General features: G+C 36.3%; 1 protein-coding gene across 4 annotated transcripts; it reads right to left on the bottom strand.

Annotated features, from left to right (window-relative positions):
- Positions 1–1,768: 1,768 nt before the first annotated feature.
- LOC114530741 (proprotein convertase subtilisin/kexin type 4-like) lies at positions 1,769–23,795 on the bottom strand. Of its 4 annotated transcripts, XM_028552351.1 has the most exons (17): positions 23,461–23,795; positions 21,738–21,821; positions 20,726–20,851; positions 19,858–19,916; positions 19,160–19,248; positions 18,479–18,657; positions 17,393–17,587; positions 16,700–16,806; positions 15,134–15,240; positions 14,335–14,458; positions 12,503–12,810; positions 11,732–11,803; positions 5,415–5,528; positions 5,002–5,121; positions 4,435–4,548; positions 3,764–3,898; positions 1,769–3,161 (listed from the first exon to the last, which is right to left on the bottom strand). In XM_028552351.1, the coding sequence occupies exons 1-17, from the start codon at positions 23,641–23,643 to the stop codon at positions 2,998–3,000; spliced, it is 2,280 nt and encodes a 759-aa protein (XP_028408152.1). In that variant the 5' UTR covers positions 23,644–23,795; the 3' UTR covers positions 1,769–2,997. The 4 variants fall into 4 exon arrangements, with proteins under 4 accessions (XP_028408152.1, XP_028408153.1, XP_028408154.1 ...); XM_028552352.1 differs by lacking the exon at positions 5,002–5,121; XM_028552353.1 differs by lacking the exons at positions 4,435–4,548; positions 5,002–5,121.
- Positions 23,796–23,991: the final 196 nt, after the last annotated feature.

The following is a 23,991-nucleotide window of genomic DNA, read 5'->3' on the forward strand; positions in this document are numbered from 1 at the left end:
ACAAATTCTGTTGCTCCAAAAATCAGAGAATCCTCCGGCAATAAATCGAAAGTGATTAAAATACGTGACACCAGGCGTAGTAACAAGAGAGCCTTGAAATGTTCTCTCACAAGTGGACTGGTCGTGTCTCGATCGAATTGATTCGTGTGAAGAGAATTTTATGTTCTTTAATACAATGGTATCCAACACCCTAGAACACACCTCAAAGAGAAAAATATTTACAACCACAATGCTCCCTGGATGTCTAGTAAACTCAAACAAGCAATCAAGAACCGTCAACGAGCCCTTAAAAACGGAGATACAAGGTTGTTTAAATATTATCGCAATTTAGTAAATTCTGTACGGAAAAAATGCAGATCCTCGTATTATAACAATAAGATCAAGAATCTTAAACATTGCAGACCTAAAGATTGGTAGAATGCGATTAAGAAAATCAGTGGCCTTGATTACATTCCTTCTTGGTTGCTCAGGAAGTATGCGGTTCTTTTGGCATTACCTGTCACAAAATACTGAACTGCTCATTTAGAGAGAACAAACTTCCAATGATTTGGAAACTAGCTAACGTAGTACCAATTCCAAAATCGACACTAGTTGAACTCATAAACCAACAACCCCGCCCCATTTCCCTTACGCCAATCCTCTCAAAAGTAGCAGAAGAATTTGTCCTGAGCAAGCAGTTGAAACCAGCTATCCTTAAAATTATAGATTCTAACCAATTCGGCGTGATTATTGGCTCTTCAACAAGCCAAGCTTTAATAAAAATGATCCGCCGCTGGATGGAAGCAACAGATAGATCAGAAGCCTCGATTAGAGTCGTACTGTTTGATTATCAAAAGGCATTTGACCTTGTTGATCATACCATCATCCTGGAAAAATTGAAATCCCTAGATATCATGAACTCTGCAATTAATCGGATAGCAGATTTCCTGACCAACAGACAACAACTTGGAGAAGACTGCAGGGAACAAAACTTGGTCCCTGGCTTTTTGTTCTGATTATCGATGACCTAAATACCACCAGCGTTGACGATCAATTCAAATTTCGCACCAAGTAATATCCAGAACGCTGTCACGGATATTCAGGAATGGTCTGAGGCAAATCACTTCCGACTTCACCAGAAAAAGTGTAAAGAACTGCGTATTGATTTTAAAAAAATCAGGAGTTCATTCCCTCCAATTGAAGTCAATGGGGAACCCCTAGAAGTTGTAGAAGAGGCGAAACTACTCGGTCTTACCATCACACCGACCTTGAAATGGAATAAACACGTCAACAACATTATTTCAAAATCCTCGAAACGGATATATTTTTTAGTTCAATTGAAACGTGCAAAAGTACCTGATAAGGACATCCTACAATTCTACTCCACTTGTATTCGACCTATTTTGGAATACACTTCAACAGTGTTTCATTATGCACTGCCAAAATACCTCAGTGATGAAATGAACGCGTCCAGAAACGAGCTCTCCGAATTGTTTATCCGTCTGCACATTACAAGGATGGATTGATCGAAAGTGGGTTGGAAACATTACACGCACGAAGGGAATCCGCATGTAAGAAACTTTTTAATCAAATTTTAGCCGATCAAAGCCATAAATTGAACGAGTTAGTGTGTAAATCGGAATCTCCCGTAACGTATGAGTTGCGTGCGGAGAAACATTTTTATATTCCTAAATTTTTTACCGACCGGTTCAAAAACTCTTTTATTGTTAGTAGCTGCCTAAATAAATAATTAAATTTTATAATCTATATATATACTATACTGTAAATTTTTTTATAGCTATATACTAGCTCATTTATTGTAAATATAAACATAATTTTTAGCTTACGCTCACCTGTAATCACCACGTAATTCAGTCCTATGTAACTGCAATGTGTGTGAATTATTAAACTATCTATAACATCTATAACAACTATCTATCTATATAACATATTATATATGACTTAGCTAAAATATACAATATTTTACTAACATTAAGTACTAAATACATACTAATCATAAATTATTAACATTAAATTCCTAATATTGTCCCTCAACTTAAACAAGTTCAGAATATACAAACGTGTTAACTTATGTAACGCCTTAAATATTTAAAACGGTGCCCCCGTTACTACCAGCCAAATGTTGATAATTCCTGCTAAAGTTCTTACATGTAGACATATTTCCAATTTTTCGCTGTTCGCCTTTAAACAATTTTGCGATGTGTAAGAACAATAACTAAAGTGCGGAAAGACGAATGCTTTGATACAGGCACAAATTCGTTAAAATTGGAAAGATATCCTTGAATGGACTTAAAAGCTAGGCTAGATTTTTACCTTCTAATTTAGCAGTGGTTGATATACGGTTTGAGAAATATAATGATTTCTCAAACGCAGACTGTCATAATTCCCGATTGTCAATAGGCATTGGTTTCTCCATCTATTATAAGCTTGTAGAGTTTTAGGGCAGTATTCAGAAAGCTCACTCACAGTCTCACACTACACTCATTGAGTGTGGCATAGAAATTTCGTTATTACTGATCATGCAGTGAAAAAAGTTCTTGCTTAATCAGTGGAAAGAGCTATAGCGAAACACTGTCAGAAATATCGTCATGCAGGTCCTCTCACTCAAAGTCTTTGAGTGCGAGGGAGCTTTTAGAATATACAGGCGTTAAGGTTAGTTTTTTGTCCAATTGACTTTTTTTGTTTTTTACAACTGAATGCATGCAGTCTCAAATGTTTATTTCCAAATAAATATATTCGTTTGCTGCCCAATAAGAAAATAAAACCGCTTTGTCTCGTCAAAATCATTTCAAAAATTTACAAATTTCAAGGGAAACAACTGTTAAAAACCTTGGTCAGTGTTAAAATGTAGTGGTCCCAGGTTAAAAGGATTAACCATGCATGCAACGAGGACTAGTTGAATAGAGACACATTATATGTTTGTTGTAGCTAAGTCCTTCCCATAGCCTCAATTGATTCTCCATGGCCGTAGGTATCGCCCGGAATCGCGTCGTTATTTCAAACGGTCACTTTATTTAACGGAACGTTGCATTCGGCGCTTCTGCTAACTTGGTCACGTGTACGTCTTTCATACATCTTTTTCGCACCAAGGATGATTAAAACCAGCAAAATGATAAACACGACACTACACACAACGATAACAACAATCATTACTGCCGTAACTAGAAAAAGAAAATTTCCGTGAATTGATATAATTTCAGAAACAAACTATGGGCAGATAAACCCTAATTTGCTACACCGATCATGTAACAAACGTAAGCTTTGGAATTACACCCGAGAAAGCAAATTAATGCGAATTTGAAGTTGTCCGCCACTATTCCATGGACGTTAGGATTTATGTCCGTTATGCGAATGCGCGGGTCTTAAGACAAGTTGAAGCTTTTAAATAATCTGGTTTGCGTCAGCATAACCGCTATTCCCTAAACTTTCTACAAAAGTATACAAATTTTGCAAACTTTGCAAGGCTACATTTTCCTCATTTCACAACATTTCGCAAATTTTGCCCCCGAGCCGGTGCGGAGCGCCGTGCCAGTTTCGCTTGCCATCATGCAATGGACCTCACGCCATGGACGGTCTCATACGTTACGCGTATGCGCCAGTGTGAACTACTAAGCTCTTGATTGGTCAAGGCGAAAATTTGCATTTTCAAACGTCAATGAATAACTGTCATTTCATAAAATTTTTAATGAAATTTATAAATTTATAATTTGATAAATATGAAATATATATTTTTTAAATTAAATTAGAATGAAACTTTCCATACTTTTCTCAATTTTCTCAATTTCGTTCTGACATTGGACTCCTGTAAACCCAGTTTTACACCTGCATTCATACGAATTTTCTTTATTAACACACGTTCCACCATTACGACATGGGTTCGTTTTACAATTATTAATCCCTGGGAAATAAAAGAATTTGGGGAGTTTAAAAATCGTATTTCACCAAAGGTTGTAACTAACTTGCCAGAAATGCTAGAAAACTACTGTAACGTGAATGATTGACGTCAATGAACAATGACGTCAAAATATTCGGAGAGGCGTTCGAAAACTTATCATATTTATCTAACTATATCACGAGCTCAAGAAACAATGCATGGGATCGTCTTGTTTTAACGCTGCGCCTATATAAGATGTTTTTGAGAAATAGCGAAATCAAAATACGACTTAAAATGACTTTTTTCCAGCAATACTGTAGGATTTATATTTGAGTAAATATTTTAAAAGTGGAACCAAGAAGGACACCTGAAAATGCATGACCTCGAGAGTTTAACATCCCAAAACATAATCTAGTTCCTTAAATATTGTCTGACGTTCATCTGGCGTACCGGAAGACCAGAATCCTCAAAAAATTATTTAGTTCAGACGTTTTTACCATCGGCTTCCCAGTAAAATACCAACATTAAATTATTGTCTTAATAAAATATTTATTTCTTACGTTTTTCACAGTTTACTCCTGTAAATCCAGTTTTACAGCTGCATTCATATGAATTTATTTTATTAAAACAGGTTGCGCCATTACGACATGTGTTCTTCGCACAATAATTAATATCTAAAGATAGTTTGGTTCATGTAGATCAGCTTTGTTAGGAAGTGATGGAAGAAAATGTCCCAGTTTCAAAAGTTAGGGTAAAAAGTCGGTCAAGGCAGCATGCTAGACAAAAGAGCTTAGAAAAGTCAATGTCGAAAACTAGAATACGCATGCAATGCATGAGGATTGAAATAGCGGTTTTTGTTACCACGAGAATTGAACATGCAAAAACATAAACTAGTTCCTTATTTATTGTCTGACGTTATCTGAGGTTAAACAACTATGGTTGCTGCCGTTGTGAAACTTGCATTCTGAGAGCGTCAGCAAAGATCAGAATCAGCAATACTTTTTGCATTTTTGGTTCCTTAGCATTATATAGAGGAAGGTCCTTCACAAATTAATTAGCTCAGACGTTTCTACCTTCGGCTTCCCATAAGACTATCAAAATATGGTCTTAAAATGTAGATTTCTTACGTTTTTCACAGTTCACTCCTGTGAAACCAGTTTTACAGCTGCATTCATATGAATTTACTTTATTAACACAGGTGGCGCCATTACGACATAAGCTTATGTTCGTCGCACAATAATTAATATCTAAAAAATAGTTTGGTTCATGTAGATCAGCTTTTGTGAGGGAGCGATGGTAGTCAATGCTCAGTTTCAAAAGTCAGGGTAAAACGTCGGTCAAAAAGGGCCCAGAAACGTCTCACAAATAAAATATTGTCTCACGTTCATTTAACTATGTTTGCGGCCGTTGTAGAACTTGTATTCTGGCGTCCGGAAGACCAGAATCCTTAAGAAATTACTTAGTCCAGATGTTTCTACCTTCGGCTTCAATTAAACTATCAACATTTAATTCTTGACTTAATAAAATATTTATTTCTTACGTTTTTCACAGTTTACTCCTGTAAATCCAGTTTTACAGCTGCATTCATATGAATTTGTTTTATTAAAACAGGTTGCGCCATTACGACATGTGTTCGTCGCACAATAATTAATATCTAAAGATAGTTGGGTTCATGTAGATCAGCTTTGTTAGGAAGTGATGGAAGAAAATGTCCCAGTTTCAAAAGTTAGGGTAAAAAGTCGGTCAAGGCTGCATGCTAGACAAAAGGGCTTAGAAAAGGCAATGTCGAATAATAGAATACGCATGCAATGCATGAGGATTGATATAGCGGTTTTTGTTACCTCGAGAATTGAACATGCAAAAACATAAACTAGTTCCTTATTTATTGTCTGACGTTATCTGAGGTTAAACAACTATGGTTGCTGCCGCAAGAATCCGCAATACTTTTTGCATTTTTTATTCCTTAGCATTAGAGAAGGTCCTTCACAAATTATTTAGCTCAGATTTTTTTACCTTTGGCTTCCTATAAGACTATCAACATTTGGTCTTAAAATGTAGATTTCTAACGTTTTTCACCACAGTTCGCTTCTGTAAATCCAGTTTTACAGCTGCATTCATATGAATTTACTTTATTAACACAGGTTACGCCATTACGACATAATTTTATGTTAGTCGCACAATAATTAATAACTAAAAATAGTTTGGTTAATGTGGATAAGCTTTTGTGAGGGAGCGATGGAAGTCATGCATGCAATGTTCAGTTTCAAAAGTCAGGGTAAAACGTCGGTGAAAAAGGGCCCAGAAAAAGTCAATGTCGAATAGTAAAATATTTGTGTATGTCAATCTGTGATATAGTTAGGTTTACAGGGTGTATAAAAAAGTACCACCTATTGAAATGAATCTTCTTTTAGAATTTCAATGACTATGCTAAACACACGAATGCGTCTTTTACGGAAGTAAGACGCCTAATTTGAAGAATGTCTTAATTTCCAACAAAAGCTTCATTTCAATACCTTACTAACTCTCCTGACGAAGGCCCTCAGGTCGAAACGTCGAGAAGTGTTTTGTCTGTTTAGACAGTTGTTATACCACATTTGACGCTCAATAGCGGGTACGTTTTATATACCCTGTAGTTGTTATAATGAAGAACAGTGGTGAGAGTATGGAGTTTCAACTTGCATTTATGAATGAGCTATTATGACCATAGACAGTCCGGTAAACGCCGCAATCGAACGTTAATTGATGGGGACTGTATTCATGTTTTCTGCCAATGCCAGTCAGGCATTGAAAACAATTTCTTTCACTTTGACTAGAAATCAGCTTGGCATAACAGAATATATGAGTATGATTGCCCTCAATTAACGTTGAATTGACGTCCATGATCTCATATATATATTTATCATAAATCTGGAAATACATATTGTGCTCGTATTTTGTGTTCCTTTATTTTGAGAACGGAGGAATACATATTGTGCTGGTATTTTGTGTTCTCTTATTTTGAGAACGAAGGAATACATATTGTGCTGGTATTTTGTGTTCTCTTATTTTGAGAACGGAGGAATACATATTGTGCTGGTATTTGTGTTCTCATATTTTGTGTTCTCTTATTTTGAGAACGGAGGAATACATATTGTGCTGGTATTTTGTGTTCTCTTATTTTGAGAACGAAGGAATACATATTGTGCTGGTATTTTGTGTGTCCTCATTTTCAGAACGGAGCAATACATAATTATATTGTGCCCAGTGATATTTTGTGTGTCCTCATTTTGAGAATGGAGCATATAATATTGTGCTCAGTGGTATTTTGTGTGTCCTCATTTTGAGAATGGGGCAATACATATTGTGCTAGTATTTTGTGTGCCATTTGGTCCACCCAAACAAAGTTTGGCTTTAATTAATTTGAGCAATTCGAACGAAATTCGGTTTTCGCAGCGAGGGAGTGCGCATGCATGCAGTTGGAATCATTTGACAAGATTTCGCGGTTCGACTAAATGTATGTTTCAACCAGTGAACTCTATATTATATGGAAGGCTCGCTCTAGTACATTGCGTAATCTAAAAGTGAAGCCAAACATGGCGGACCATGAAGGCTGCTTGGGTACCGAACCAGACCTCCGCGCACGAACGGTTAAAATTCAATATGGCGGCAACGTGTATGAGTGGAACTCGGTCAGTTTTGTAAACACAACAAATATACGGCATAAGTTACCTCTCTAGAAAGAATAACATTGCCAGGTATAAGGTTGTAACAAATTGTATGTATTCAATTTTAAAAACTTTGTATAAAAAAATGCAATAAAAAACATATTGCATGGCTATATTTATAAATACATTATTTGAAGATCGATTAGTTATTAATTAAACTAAATCATTCGTTTCGAAACAAAGTATACTTGTTCAGTTGGTGCCTTTTACTTGGTTTTCCTGCTCTCACAACATTTTCATTGTACCTTTTTGCATAGGTGAACAATCTCAATCTGAAAAATTGATCTGCAATGCATTTAACAAGCCACACACTGTGGTTGTCAAACAGTGTTTCATTCAAGCAATATCCATGGCTTTCCTGTTTTATACCGTTTTCAGCAAACTTGTGGCTGACTTCTTGTAACATTTTTTCTTTCAGCTTCTTCGTATTGGAGATTTTGTTATGGTTACCTGATGACACATAACACTTGAATACTTGCTCTGCACTTGCCACAACTTTAAGAGTAAACGGTGAAGGAATGTAAAGACCACCTTTGTTGATAAAGGAAGTGAATGAAGAGGCTTTGTCATACATGTCATCACATGGTTTGTAGGTTTGCACTTGATTGTGACTGGCTGAGGCTGTAATGTCACCAATACACTGTGGACAGTGTATTTTCTTGAGCAATTTTGAAACTATGAAACCAGAGATGTAGTGTAAGACATACATGGTGAACTCTGATAGAGGCTGTTGTAAGTGCGTAATCAATGACTCCATCTCCATGTTTTGATCTTCTTCAACAACATTGGTTGTAGGTTTCTCTTTCAGAGGAGATGCATGCTTCCTGCTATGTAGGACTGGGATGACTGAATGCTGATCTAGGATTTGGCAGTTGGCATTTGTTGAAGCTGTGATTGAATTCTTCAGTAGCATATGTCGAAGAGTGTACTTCCGCTGAAGGCAGTTTGGATTGTTGTTCCATCCTCCTCTGGAACGAATACAACTGAATAAAAGCTCAATATGATCTTGGGAATACTTGTAGGTCAGAAGATATTTGAATGGATTAGTTGGCTGAGTTAGCATCATTGTCGCCATTTCAATTGTGGATTTGATGGTTATAACGAACCCCAGAATAAAGGTTTTCCTTTTATGTTTCACTAGCAACTTGCCATCAGCTGACTTCAATGAAAGCAGATAGTTTGCAATCATCAAAAGTTCTGCTTCCCAGTGATTCCTACTGATTAGCTTCAAAGGTTGCTTAGTGCCTTTCCCGAATGGACTTCTGCTATTAAGAATATCAAAGACTTTGTCCACATTGCGAATGAATGTCACCGTTGCTTCACCCCTTGAAATCTTGCATCTTTTGTTACGATGTTGAGGAAGTTGATGGCATCAGCAACAGATGAACTCAAGGTCTGTGCAGCAAGGTCTACTTTCATCTTGTGGGTCTCATATTTGATGTGGTTTTTTGTCAGCTTATTTCCCAGCTTCAAGCCATGATCTTGCTGTATTTCATTCAAATTCTCCAAGAACTTCCAGTGAATGCTTTCTTTTTCCACAAATATTGATCCAAGGCATGCCAAAGAATTTCTTGCTAGCTTGAGCATATGACATGGATCCAGAATTACAAATACATCATAGCCAAGTGAAGGGTGTTTAAATTTAGTTACCATGGACATGTATGTAACTCCAAAAATGCAGCCAAGGTGTTTAAAGGTAGCAATGTTGGGTGATGTTCCATCAGATGTGATGCACCAAACTCGAAGACCAATATCTGCTGAATGGATTAAGGCTTTCTTGATAAGTTACGCTTGAGTAATCAAGTTAAGTTTGTCCGTTAGAAAATATGCAATTGGACACTTCCAGTGGCTGCGTAACCCAACCAGAATGAAGACCAAGGCTTCAGATGCAATAACATTGGAAGAAGTTTTTATGTCAGTTGGGCCATAATTTACAAAACCAACATATTCGTCATTCTTGGGATCCCATATGGTTTGTTTTCGAATTGACATTGCGTCAAAGACTAAACAACAGTCCCTCTTTTCTGGATGTTTTTTTGTTTCGTTTCTTAGAATGCTGAATGTCTCCTTGATGAAGCCAGGTTCACATTCCACAGAGCTTGCCCAAATCTTGATACGGGATGGAGAAGGGAGTGGTAAGATTGTTCTTAAATACTGGTAAGCTTTAGGGGAATAAAAATTTACAGTGACAGCAAATTCTTTCACTTGCTCATTGTATCTTCTTCCATTAAGGCTTTGGCCTTTCCATTCTTTAGCACATTGTTGAACAGAGATAACTTGAGGCCATCAAAACTATTGTGCAGCAGTGCAGCTTCATCTTCTTTCACCAATGATTTCGTTTTCAGGGAGTTTATCAGCTGTTTCATATTATTAGCCTTTCTCTTCTGTCTTCTGAGCTTCTGCTGTAATACTTTGGTTCTTCTTCTTTGAACTTTCTTTAGGTACTTTATATGCATGAGAGTTTTCTTTTCTTTTGGAGGCTCAACACATTGTACATATGGGACTTGTTTCTGATGAGACATTGGTGATTTGGCATAGTTATGGTCAAGCATTACTTTTTGGATCAGAGACTTTTCTGGTTTTATGCACTTTCTCTTTAATTGCGGCCTATCTTCTTGGAATTCTGATATTTGGACCTGAGGTGCCAGATACTGTGTTGGAAAACCATCTCTTTTCAATTGGGTTAAGCCATTTTTTGTTGTTATGTAGTCTGACTCTAGGAAATGATGACTGCAGATGCGGCTGCAAGATTTTGCATTCCATACATTCTCTCCAGTTTTATCATTTGTAACTGCTTTTTCCCACTTTGTCAGTAAAGCTTTATTTTTGAGTGGAAATCTATTCAATAACCAACTGATAATTTTAATAGATGCAAGATATTGAAAAGAATCATATTCTCATTTATATTGCGAACGATTCAACTAAATAAAGTCATAAAACTGAGAGTATGTGAGAACAAAAAAAGTTATAATTAGTTAGGCTTTTTATGCAAAAGTTGTATTTTTTGAACCCATGAGACTATACTTGCAATGAATTTGAATTAGGACTTATCCCTTTTTTTAATTTGTATTTTATTTGTAAACATATAGTTGTTTATTAATAGTGCACTAAATACCTAAATTTTTACCTAATACTGTAGGTAAAAAAGTATTGGAAAATCAAAAGCTTGCAACAAAAATATTCCTACACATGTACTGTATGCCAAAATTTCTTAGATTTTGTTAACTTTTTCACTGATGTATTCGGAGTTTTGTAGATTATTTTCTGAAGCAATTTCTGAGTTAAAAACATAATGTCAATGAAATAATACTTTGTTTGGGCGGTTAAACTAAATTTTTTGCTCTATTATTTACAAAACAAGGTATCAGCCGCCATTTTGCTTTCTTCCCGGTAAAATTTGGCGGTATTTTCAAATGATTTAATTAAAATTTAAAACCCATTTTTTTCAAAAATGTAAACAAATGCACGTGGTCACATAACTTATATAAATTGCATTTGATATTGTAGTATTTGTAGTAAATTGTATTTAATTTGAGAAAGCTGATTTTGTCTTCACATACGTGAGCTATGTGCGTACAGCTTTTTATGGTTAACATTTTTTTGTGCTTTATAGAGTCGGTTTTAATAATTATTACCTGTGGAAAAAAGTGGGCCGGTTTTCCTTTTGTCCTTCTACATTCTTACAACCTCGAACCGCGCAACAACGCGGCATCCTTTTCCTTTATCTACATTTTTTTTTGATATATCAGCCAAACTTGCAAACGTCCGAAATGTTAGTTTTTTTATTTTTCGTCATAGTTTTATAATTCGCGCCTTTAATTTCCACGCGCGCTTCGCGCGTTTTACGCTTTGTGGAGGTCTGGTTCGGTACCCAAGCAGCCTTCATGATCCGCCATGTTTGGCTTCACACTTTGAACTGGAGCGAGCCTTCCATATATATAGAGTTCACTGGTTTCAACTCGATCAATTTGGTCGATCAAAATAAGTTTTTTTTCAATTTCAGCAAAATGATCAATATTGGACATATATGATCATATATGACTTTTCAACACACACGAGTAGTGTGTAATTCAGCATAACACTTCATCGGTGTTATTGCACAGGCCATTTTGGTGTTGAAGAAATAACATACACTAGCCAAAGTTTTTCTTACCTGGCTTCGCAATTCCAGCAAATGGTTCAGATTCAGTGCCATATAAAATTAGAGAAAATCCGTGCAGCGTACCTATAAAATAGATCTAGAGTTTTGGTGAATTGTAGTGATGACGCATAACCGGGGACTATCTACTTCAATGCCAGTGCAATAATCATATTTTCGGGATTGCTTCCTCTCAAACTCCGACATCAATAAAAAAAGAGGTTTTTTTGAGAGCTGCAGCTTTCCACTGTCGCGTTTTTGCACGTACGTACACGCACGTAAAAGTTAAAAATCTAGGATTAAATAGATGCATAGGGTTGGATTCTGTTGAACATTTGGTGTTTTTCCCGGCATAAAATAACAACTTAAAGGTTTTTTTAAAGCTTTTACGTCTGTGTTCGTACGTGCAAAAAATGCGACAGCGGAAATCCGCTCTTAATCCCTCAGCATAAAAGTAAAATATATATGATGAGAATATGAGATGACGAACATAGTGAAGCTAATTTCGGAAAATGGTCGCCGGCAAGTAATCATTTGTTTTAGTGCACATTGCCAATTATTTGCGCGCAATATTACACAAAGCATGTAATCATTAATGTCCAAATCCTGAAATTCCATCCATTTGTAGCTACGAATTCTTATATAAACCGAAGGTAAAGATAATATCGAAGGAAACAGAGTCGACCATATTCATGCCACAGCAATTTTTTCGTTCGGAAGCGAATTGCATACTCCTGCAATACATGCATACTACGCGCCACATAAAAAGAAAACCTTCGAACTCACCACTGCCAGTTCCATGTAAAGGGCGTTCATTTTTAAGAGAAACAGTCCATTTTCCGTACGATGGTTCACCCCAGAAGTGTACGCTAACTGTTTTTAAATTTTTGTATCGCTTTTCACCAGCATAAGCATCCAGTCCTCGAGAAAAAAGTACTTGGGACACCGTCTTTTCCGGTGAAGTAATATTAGCACCTATCACGCCACGTTTGAAATACTCCAAGTCAAATCTAGCCACAACATGTTCCAGATATTTGATATCGCATTGATCTTCGTCAATTTCAACGTCAAATGATATAATTTTCTCGCTCTCACTTGAAAATTAGTAAAAATGTCGATTTCGAATACTTGTGTTAAAGAGATATAATTTATGCACACAGCAGAATGATGAAATAAGAATCGTATTTCACTGGGTAAATTCATTTCATGCAATTCGATTCGACTACGATGATTTTTGCGTACGAAAAAATGCGATACACGGCTTTTGATTGGACGTACGATATTCTTCACACGTGAAAAATAGTAATTTTTTATATATCATTTTGGCGCAAATTAGTTTACATTTTTTACAGAAATAAGATTCAAAACATGGATAATTCTCAAATTCAAGACATTTTTACATTCAGCATACTATCTTTCATACTATCTAACTTCTATGAAACAAAATTACAAAGAAACTGGACGGTAATAAATAGGTTTGATGCATGAAATTTCGATTTTTGTCGCTTGTGAGATTGATCTCTATACGCGCCTTTACTTCACGGTTGGCTCATTTGTACGACTTTGGCACCACTTAAATTCCCTTGGGTCCGCGGGAGAAAATTAAATGAAAAAATAAATATATTATTCACCGGTTTCGTTGGTCGTATAGAGAGTATAGGGAAATATTTCCCTCGCTCACAAAAACGTCCGAGGCCGAGGGCAGTTTTTGAGACCTCGGTAAATAACATCTATTTATTACGCTCTGCCATCTGACTTCTCTTTTCGAACACTCTTTACTAGTTAACATCCCTCAAAAGTCAAAATTACAATTTCATTGCAAGTTGCAAGGAAAATTGCATAGTTGGGTGTAACAGCACTGTAAAACGTGGGCTGCGTTCGTAAAACGAGACAGATTCGATTTTCTGTCTGGTGCAAGGTTTATGTTGCAGATCGTGATTCCGCTGATCTTTGCCCGAAAACTTAAAGTGCCTATATCACTTGTGGGATCTTTACGGATTTGAATAGAGCTTGAAAAATTAGTTTGTAAGTTCTACAACCCTTTTTGATATAGTTAAATAGTTTCGGAAATATTTACATCTAAACATGACGATTTGCCTAAATTTCCGTCGTACTCGGGGGCCTGGGACTTAGGAACCGAGTTCTTGTCAAACATAATATAATCAATTGTAATTTTACTTCGATCTTCCAAAGACGTAAAATATTTGAGAAAAACTCGCCCAGTTGCTACAGCCATACACAACGCACCGTTCCCGCATTTTTTTCCTAAAAAGCGCAAACTATATCGCCAGTGAAACTCTTCATGTTTACATTATAAAAGACGGTGTGTATGCAAATCATTCCTGAGTCCCAGTCCCCCAACCGATGTATTTTCGAAACTATTTAGTTATATCAAAAAAGGTTGTAGAACTTATTAACAAATTTTTCAAGCCCTATTCAAATCCGTAAAGATCCCACAAGTGATATAGGCACTTTAAATGTCTAAACAACACCTTTTATACTCTGCCATCACACTTAGCACGCCCATGCAATCTTCAATGTTTTCCTGGATCTTATGTATGTGATAACACAGACTTAATGTAGCGCAAGATTGCCATATATTTTTAGCAACTATTTACCTCAATGGTTTAGATCCAAGTACAATTTCGCATCTCTTCTGCGGTGGCAATGTCGTATTGATATTTTCAGCATTCTTAACAAGCAGTGAAGCATCCAGAAATCCAAACCCAACTTGGTTGCTTACTAGAATGGGAGATAGAAGAAACTATGGAGTCTTGCATATATTATTTTCCAATCTCCTTTTTTTAAATTGGCCAACCCTATCACGTGTATTGCCCTCGTATAAACCATGGGTAAAACTTTCGCGAACTTTGCCCACAATCGCGTTACACGCTGGTTCTTAATTCAAGAGACTGTATCTTTCGTATTTTCGTTTATTTTCATACCTTCAATTCTCTAACTGTTTACATTCAATTTTCGGTCCTAATCACCAATCTATTCATGTTCAGTTCACAATCTATTGACAATCTACTCACAATCTCCCGCTTCTACAATTTATCTCTCTATTTATAATAACTGGTGACTCCCTTTTGGCACATACAATTTCATGTTTCCGTTCTCTTTCACCCACAAGGGAGCATTTCTGCGTTATCTTGTTAGGTCGACCATCCTCCGTTCCAAAATAATGTTGGCAAAAACAATCCTTTACTTAACAAACAGATCTAACATAACATTCTACTTGTCAATAACAACTATTTTACTTTTGCTCAACTTTTATGACAAAAACACTGTGCCAAATCTTCTGCATCATCATTCAACAAAAAAAGGGAATTTTATCTGAAATCTTCTCCACATGCCGAAACCATATTTTTATTTGACGAGATCATCAAAAAAGATAAAAATATGCCAGCAATTTACCTGGAATTCCTGCTTTATTAACAGTCCATTTTACACTTTTGTCAATGATATCCCGCCTACTGGCTCTTACTATTAGGTGCTGTATATCACGCCATGTTAGGGAGTTTCTAAATAGATATAAATAACCATTTTAGCCGCAAGCGAAACCGCAAACCCACAAAGATGATTGTATTTAAAGAATTTCGCTGAAGTGAATACTATATTTGATGAAAAGGCAAAAATATCCATCTTTGATTACAGCACCAATTATCCAACCATATATACCACCATATATAACACCATGCATATAACACCATATATAACACTATGCATATGAAACCATATATAACACCATATATAACATCATATATAACACCATTTATTTAAGGCTTAGAGACTGTAGTGAGTGTTTTGTTCACAAATAAACGCATGCGCTGACCATACCCTGGACGTAGTGGAGTATGAGCTCTACGAGTGTTTTAGTTGAATAGTTCCTAGTAAAATACCTCTGACCATACCACGGTTGTGGTGTTATTGCCTACGCGGTGGTTTCATTGAAAACAGTACAGATTCTTATATAGGTTGACATTTTGTATATTGACTATTGGTTTCAACCCGTGAGTTGCCATGGAATTTGTGATGAAATATCAGGGCTACCAGATAGTGTGTTTGCCTTTTTCTATAATTATTTCTCGAGGCGCGAATGAAATAACCTCGCTGTTAATTGTAATGTATATGTCAAATTTAGTTTAGCGCCTAGTTGATCAATAGTTTCACGCGCGTGATCCCGCGGGACTCTAGGGGGAGAAAGGAGGGACTCGGCGAGGCACTTTCATTTTGGGGAATTGTTGTTTGCGATACGTTCATTTTGTATTTTTATTTCATTATTCTTCGACATTGATTGGACCATTTTAGTCTTGGAGAGGAATAGAACGTTAGTATAAATTATGTAGTTTCTCAGTATTTATGTATGTATTAGTCTATCAGTTGTAATATGTTTATGTGTTGTTATTATAGTTTCACCGCTTCGAGTTATAAATATTATACGAGTTTATATTGCTCAGTGGTTGACACTTCTCGATCTCCGGCGAGAAGCCTTACGGGTTACCTCGTCGGGAACGCGACATTAATTATCCCACCAGACTTACGCTTTGAAGTGATAAGAAAATGTGCTGAAGGCTCATGGACTCTGCATGTCCTTAAATAACAGTTGCAGTAACTAAGAACAAACTACTGGGAGATGTTTCTTGTTCATTTCAGCTATAAATTTTTACAGTATATAGGGACGCATTTTGCTGTTCATAAGTCATCTGAATGTATCATTTCGCTGTCTGACACTGTCTGTTATCATCTATTGACGAGTGCAGCGTGTACAATCCACGCAGTCCGAGTTTTCCCAAACCTTTATCAAACCTCGCAAAAAGTGAAATAAATAAAGCATGCGTACAGTTCGCGTTTCATTTTCACCAAACTGGTTAATATACTTGTTTGGGATGATGCATATTTGATAACACTTCAGCTACCTTATTTCATCAACACAGCACGAAGATAAACATATAGTTTCTAATTCATAAAAAGTTGTCTTACCTGGCCTGCAATGCTAAGGCTATCATTCCTGATACCAGTGCAGTAGCAGCTGATGTTGCACCAAATGTTGAAGCGCATGCAGAATTGCTCGCAATTGCTGCTGTTTCCTAGATGATATATAATTATATATGTATCTAGACATTCTACATTTTGCCGTTATTATAGACCAAACAATTTTCTTCTTGCACGAGTAAAAGGTCAGAGAGCTATTTCTAAGTAATAAAGCATTTCCTTTGATTCCGATGCATTAGGCATGTGAGAAGTACAAATTTCTACGAAAGAAAGTTATTCTCGCTATTTTGGTATCCTAGTCCATGACCATAGACAGCCAGGCCAATATGCGGTTACATCATAGTATATCATACTATGTATATAGATAATCTTCCGAAGGCTGACAATTCTTTGACAAAAAATACAATGCATACTTTAATACCATTGCTTGAAACAAAAAATAAGGCTATGTATAGTTTCTTGAAAAATAACTAGACATAAAACATCTTGGAAGTTATTTACTAAATTTATCTGGGGGATCAACCTTAAATTTTGTAAATAAAAAGTGCTCTGGTGTCCACAGATTTCACATTTTGCTGCCAGAATTTAATTTATATACTTCTGAAAACTCAAGACAGAATCAGAACTCACAACTAATATTTTTGCAATGATGCAGGAAGCCTCAAAATGCTAGTAACTTACCAGGTTATAAGAATAGGCGGAAGTCATAACAGCAGTGCATATCTCAGAACTTGGTTGAGGTTTTCCATTTTGATCTACCGCGGCAACCGGGATGGTGTAGATGCTGTTGACAAACCCATTATAAGAGCAACTGTCTCCAAAGAACGCACCATTTCCAGCAGAAAAAACATAAATCGAACCCAGTCCTCCTCGACCCTATTGAAATTAACAGTGTTGGCCCGTGTCATAAAATATCAAGTCTCACACATAGTTCGAACATCAATTTTCCCACCATTTTATATCCGCGACGTGTAACGCGGATATAGTAAATAGCATCTAAATCGTCTGAATAGTGGCTATGAGCGTTTCAGAATATAATAAAACAAGACGCCTGTTCTGGCGCCAACTCCGGCGTGCCGCGCACGTGCCAGTCTTCAATATGAAGCTTCTGAACATAAACAATACAGTTCATACTGATTTAGATACCTTGCGAACCTAAATGTTGTTAGATCGCGAAACTCAGAAGGAGATCGTATTTAAAAGTCATAGAAGTTCAATTGTTTAAAATTGTTTATAAACCGGATGATATAATCACTTTGTCTTACATGCACTTTGATTCTTTGAAATTCGCGCTTATGTTAAATCTTCAATCCTGTGCAAACTGCGACGTGTCAACGCGCCCATACACGACCACATCTTGTTAATTAAACGGCGAAATAGCAGCGATATTAGTAAAATAGGACCAGAATCTACATGTATTAAATATATTTTTACCCCAATTAAATCTAAACACAATCGAACAGCATAAAAAGAACGGTTTATTTGTTCCTCTTGGTAGAATTGCCGTATCATGCGAGCGAAATCAAATCGCGCATCGGTAAATTAGTCAGAGATTTCGATTTTCGAGCTTTGCACTAAAACTTTTGGGAGACAAAACTGTGACGTAGATAAATACGGTCACATACACTTTTCAAGTACTAGTATATTTCGCGCCAAAACACATTTGCGACGACGAAAAATAAAAACAAAACAAAACAAACAAAAAAAAACCCTAGGCAAAATCGTCGCTCACGCCGGAGTAATAAGTTATATAGCTATTTCGTTTACCTTGCTTGTTCCATCTTGTAATGCCCGCACAGTCAGTGGTCCAGGGCCGGCCACAACGAAACCAGTATCGGGTGGACCCCAGCTGTTGGAGAAAATATCAATTTTATGGCCGTCGAATGGATAAAACGCCTTTGCTGAATCGGTGTCATTAGGTAGAACATTGTGCGTCAATCGAATACCTGAAATAGGATTTACAGAGGGTAAGTTGAGGTGGTCAAATCCGTTCTGCACAAGTAGATCGAGTAAAATGACAAATAAAAACAATTGTACAAAACTTTCACAGAGTGCTCTTTTGACATGGGAAGTATCTGCCCCAAAGGTCGACTTCCTAATCAGATCAACTTTTTTATTTTTAGACAATTGACAGGAGTCGTTTTTCAGAAACGTGTCTAGTGGATAACGAATAAATGAAGCGCCAGTATTCCTTGCGAAGATCAGTTCTATATACCTTACATGCATACAGAAATTTATGCATTTTCTGATAATCGTAAGTAAGTAAATTAGTTCAGCTTGACCATTATCTAGGTAAATCCAGCCTAATAAAATCCAACCCAGCATTTTCATTGTATCAACTCCGAGGCTCAAGTCAATCTCCACATTGAGCATGCGTATAAAGTAGGTTGAAGTTTGTCCGTAATTATGTAGTTGGTAAAAACAATCTCAAAAGCATGAAATTAATACCTGCAATATTAGCTTCGTATGCCACACCAACACCACATATACTATTGTTTGCAGCACCAGCAATTACACCAGCACAATTTGTACCATGGCTTATAAAAATGGAGCATGAATAAGATGTAAATCTACTTAGCTACTACAACTGACCCAAATATACATAGCCAGGGAATAAATAATATAATAGCGCAAATGTGAACAAGAGCAATTAGTATATTTCTATATTGCGATTGGTCTATTCGTGGTCACAATTACGATTTTGTGACACTCCACTAGATGCCGGATGATTTTTAAAGCGTTTAAGAGTCTTAATTTCGAGTGGAAATCATACACATGTCAAATTCAAGCCAGGAACAGTTGAGAAAAGTGTGTCAACTACAAGTGTCAGTCCTCCGGCAGGAATCGAACCTTGACTTTTGTGATACCGGTGCGACGCTCTTGCCCCTGAGATACAGACGTAGCTATCTGACAAGAGCGAGCGGAGTTGGTGTGTTTTAGGTTTTTTTGTAGCACTCTACTTGATGTAGGTTAATTTCTAAAGAGTTTAGGGGCTTATATAATACAATAAATAATTTAAATATGTATTCTCTAAGGGTTTCGATTGGCCATCATCCACAACTTAAACTAGGAACAGTTGAAAAAACTCAGGTTATGCTGCATGTATGAAGGTAATTATAGTAGAGTCGATATTATCAAATATTTACCCTTCAACTGGCGTAGGAACCGTATCGTGATCAATATAGTCATGACTTAATTCAGGAAGCTAAAAATAATTAAGAACGATATCATTTCTCAAATATTTTCTTCAAATCTGTGAAAATATTTCTTAAAATACTTTAAACTGTTTGACATGGTTCAAAGGAAGTTTAAAATATCAACCTACATAAAATGTGGACCAGGAAAATGTAATAATTTAGCTTTACATATAGTGACCGGGGTCATACATTGATTAACAGTTGAATGGCAATAGATGCTCCCATGGTATGTAAAACTATAAACTACGACAGCTCATCGGCGCGCAGACGGTTAAAGCTTCACATAATTAAGGTTTGCTAATAATAACGTACAGAGTCATCAAAGTTTGGAGTTTTACTTCTTAGCAATTTGACAGACCATTCTCATAACGACGTCAAACGCGTGATCCAAAGATTAATTTATCCAATTCCTCCGCAGAACTAATGAACCTTGTGTATGCATGACATCATTATATGGGAATGGTCTATTGCGTTTACGCCGCCCGATAAACGTTGACGATAAACATTGCATAATCATAATCCAGTGAGGGGTCTGCTTTGCATGTCAGCACATACAAAATAGTTAAACCCCCGTATGAGTGAAATTCGCTATAATTTGTTTGTGGTGCAGAGCTAAAGTATATATAGGCACGCATGTTACATTGATACATTTAATTACTGCAAACTTCTTGGAAAATGTAAACAGTAGACATAGCTTCAAATAACTACACGTAACTATAGTACTAATAGTAGGTAACAAATATTTTTGTGTCATTCTACATTATGTACATAAAGAATGACAATTGTATTAGACTAGAACAAACACAGATTCACTTACATAGCGACCTTTAAACTCCTCGTGTGTAAACTTTAATCCATCATCAACAACCGCTACAGTTATACCTTTTCCATTATACTTTTTCCAAACATCGTCAACATTGTGATCAGCGATGATTCCTCCAATCTGAAACATTGAAAAGAATGTTATGAGGCAATTCACTACACTCAATTTATTAGCATGGCACCGCTAATATGGATACCCGTGCCAATTTCATTTTTGCTCGACCTTTGTTTAAGTAGCCGAATACAACACGAATAAAACTGTGCATGGTCACTCATTTTAGCAGCGGCAATAAATCGAGTGTAGTGTAAACTGGGCATTTGTGTTGACTTTTTGACAATGATAACAATACAGATATCAACGTTATTGCTGCCGTGTATGTTGTTCATGAAGCCAAATCAGTCTTATTGTATCCAATTTTTTCAACTTCAATCGTATCGTAACGTGGCGTATTTCTTTGTTTCCGAAGTATTCGACCAGAATTAATGGCTGATAACAATGAGATACGCTACGTTTCTGTTCGGTTGAAGTCGAAAACGGCCTTTACCCACATAAGAAGTTATAAATGTATTTTTATCCCAGAAAAGTAAATTATTCCCCCATATAACGGAAAAATCGCGCATCGCGTATGTCCCTTCCGCTCAACAATCAGCATAGATGTTCGACGACGACTGACTCTGAAGAAAAAGGTGTCCCTATATATAAACATGCCATGCCATTTATTCGCCATTTTCACGTCGTTTTTGACATTCACGTCATCATGCTAAATCTCATTAATTACGGTCAATAAAGTCGCACTCTCACACTGCGTGGAGACCACGCGACTTTCGGGAAAATCCGAAAGATTCCGACGTGGAGATTTTGCCGTTATATAGGGGGGGGGGGTAAAAAAACTCAGAAATATAAATAAGTAAATACTTGGAAACTACAGTAGATTTCAATCAGCAGAATTTCATAACACAAGTTATTAATCAAATTTCACTGAACAATAAAAAGTTTAAATTCATACCAAATATTTCTGATTTTTCAATCCTGGATCATTAAAAGATTCATGCGCAGATCTCCTTTTTCGTCTGACAATGTCCTTCTGTTTCTTTAAAAACAAAAAACTTCAAAATTACAAACCAACAATAACAATTACACTTCCAACAATCTTGCAATGGCATGTCCAACAATGTACCTACACACTAAAAAAAACACTATAACAAACATTGGTTGTCGTTCAACAAGTTGCTGAAACTTGATACCAATGATGTTCTTAGGGTGCAAAGAAAAATTGTTCTGTCCTCTATCATTTTGTCAACTGGGCAACATCTAGCTGTGTATATATTGATATTCATGTTATTTTGAATGTAATTTGTCTGAAATGTAGTCAGCTGTGGCACTTCACTTAGTCTAATCCTATTTGTACTCATAACCGGATAATTTAATGGAATGGTTAAACTCGAAATTATATCACAAGGCATCGTACTACCTTACAAGGTTTACATTGTAAACCTTACAAAAGCTATGATTATTAAATTTATGATGATTATATCATGACATTTTCATTTGCCAAGTTCCAAGCAAAATTAAAAGATTGATATGTTATAATCATGCAGCTTGCTAAGACTACAACAGTTCACACATTGAAATATAATTAGAAATATTAAAAAACAATACAGATATGAAGGGTCACAATATGCTCAGGAAATGTTATGCCTGAATGTTTTCAATCATATTTAAACTATTAAGACAACATTGAAAGGGAAATCTTGTGTTTTAACACAACATTAGTTTTCAAGAGTCTTCCTGGTATTAATATAAAATTCTTGGGTTTTCAAGGGTTTCCCAGGGCTAGAATAAAAATCCAACATTTTCCAGGAATTTCAGGGAGCATACAAATCCTGTCGGTAACATTCAACCTTGACAATTGTTAGCTCCATTTCCAGCATTCTTGAGAGAAAATTAAATTCCAAAATTTACCCTTTAAATGCATTGCAATACTTGAAATAAAAAGGCAAAAAGGGCAGCTTCCACAGCTCTCACCCCACTCCCATTAAGTCTGGGTCTGTGTATATCACAGTATTTTTGAAAACTTGTCATAGTATTTGCATGCTTTTAAGCCAGGCTCCTAGGGAGCGCTCACATTTCTAGTTGAGAATATCAATCTTTAGTCATTAAATAGGCATGATTTTTACAGATCATTTTCAGTCTGTTTTAAGCATATGTTTTACCCATAACAAACCAAGCAACATTCCATTAGTTGCAGCCACATCATTGCCATTGGAATTTTAATTGCATTCTGTACTTTTGAATACAGGCGTAAGCTCTTGTCTCTTTTAAGACAAAGTATTTATTAATATTGTAACCGCCATGTCACTTAGAATTTTATATAGATGAATGAGCTTGTAAATAGATGAATTCTTCATTGGAAATATCTTAACAGGATACTATGGGAAAACGATATTGATATCAGGGTCAAAATATCGTTGGAAAACATTTAGTCATTTGTTTATACCAAAGCGCTTATAGATAGCAAAAGTTTAGTTCATACGCAACTTAACGTTCAAATCTTGCTAATTTTGAGATCCCCTTTGACCAGCTATAATTTCAAAGAATGCAATAGTTTCAAAGCTGTCACAAACATACTGTAGTTGAATATCCGGTATCAGCATTCAATATACCGATTTCAATTTGATACCGATACTTTGGGTATATCTGTTTATCCTAATAGAGATAAGAAAGCTTACCTGTGTGTCAGGAAGAATTCTCGCATACTTTGAAGAACTAAACCGTGGTGTATTCACATTTGATTTCTTGTTATAATTAAAACCCTCGCGATCGAATATCTGCCGATGCTGCCCGGACGTACTTGGCAGAAGTATCATCCATACAACAAGAAATCGAACGTTACTAAATTGTTCAAAATCCATATCAACCGAAATTATATCATTGCAGATTTTTGCAGAATACAGGCAGCTTTGTTGTGTCGTGCACTACAAGAGTTTCATACATTCGTTTAAATCAGAATGCACAATATTTTATTAATGTGCACTGTGCAGCGAATATTTTTGGCAGCCATATTCACTGGCCATATTTAAATACCGCGCAAGAACCTGGAACAGAATTTGACGGTGGCGAGCATGCAGCCAGGGACCAAGGCAACATTTGCAACATGTAGTCCGATAAAGAATAGATATATGTATAAAGAGGGTTCACTCCGGCGAAAATTGGTCACATCACATAGCTTGGCCACCTTATGCATGCGTACTACCGTGGTG

The sequence above is a fragment of the Dendronephthya gigantea genome, unplaced genomic scaffold, assembly GCF_004324835.1.
Source record: "Dendronephthya gigantea isolate DGI-Jeju-01 unplaced genomic scaffold, DenGig_1.0 000065F, whole genome shotgun sequence".
NCBI lineage: Eukaryota > Metazoa > Cnidaria > Anthozoa > Malacalcyonacea > Nephtheidae > Dendronephthya > Dendronephthya gigantea.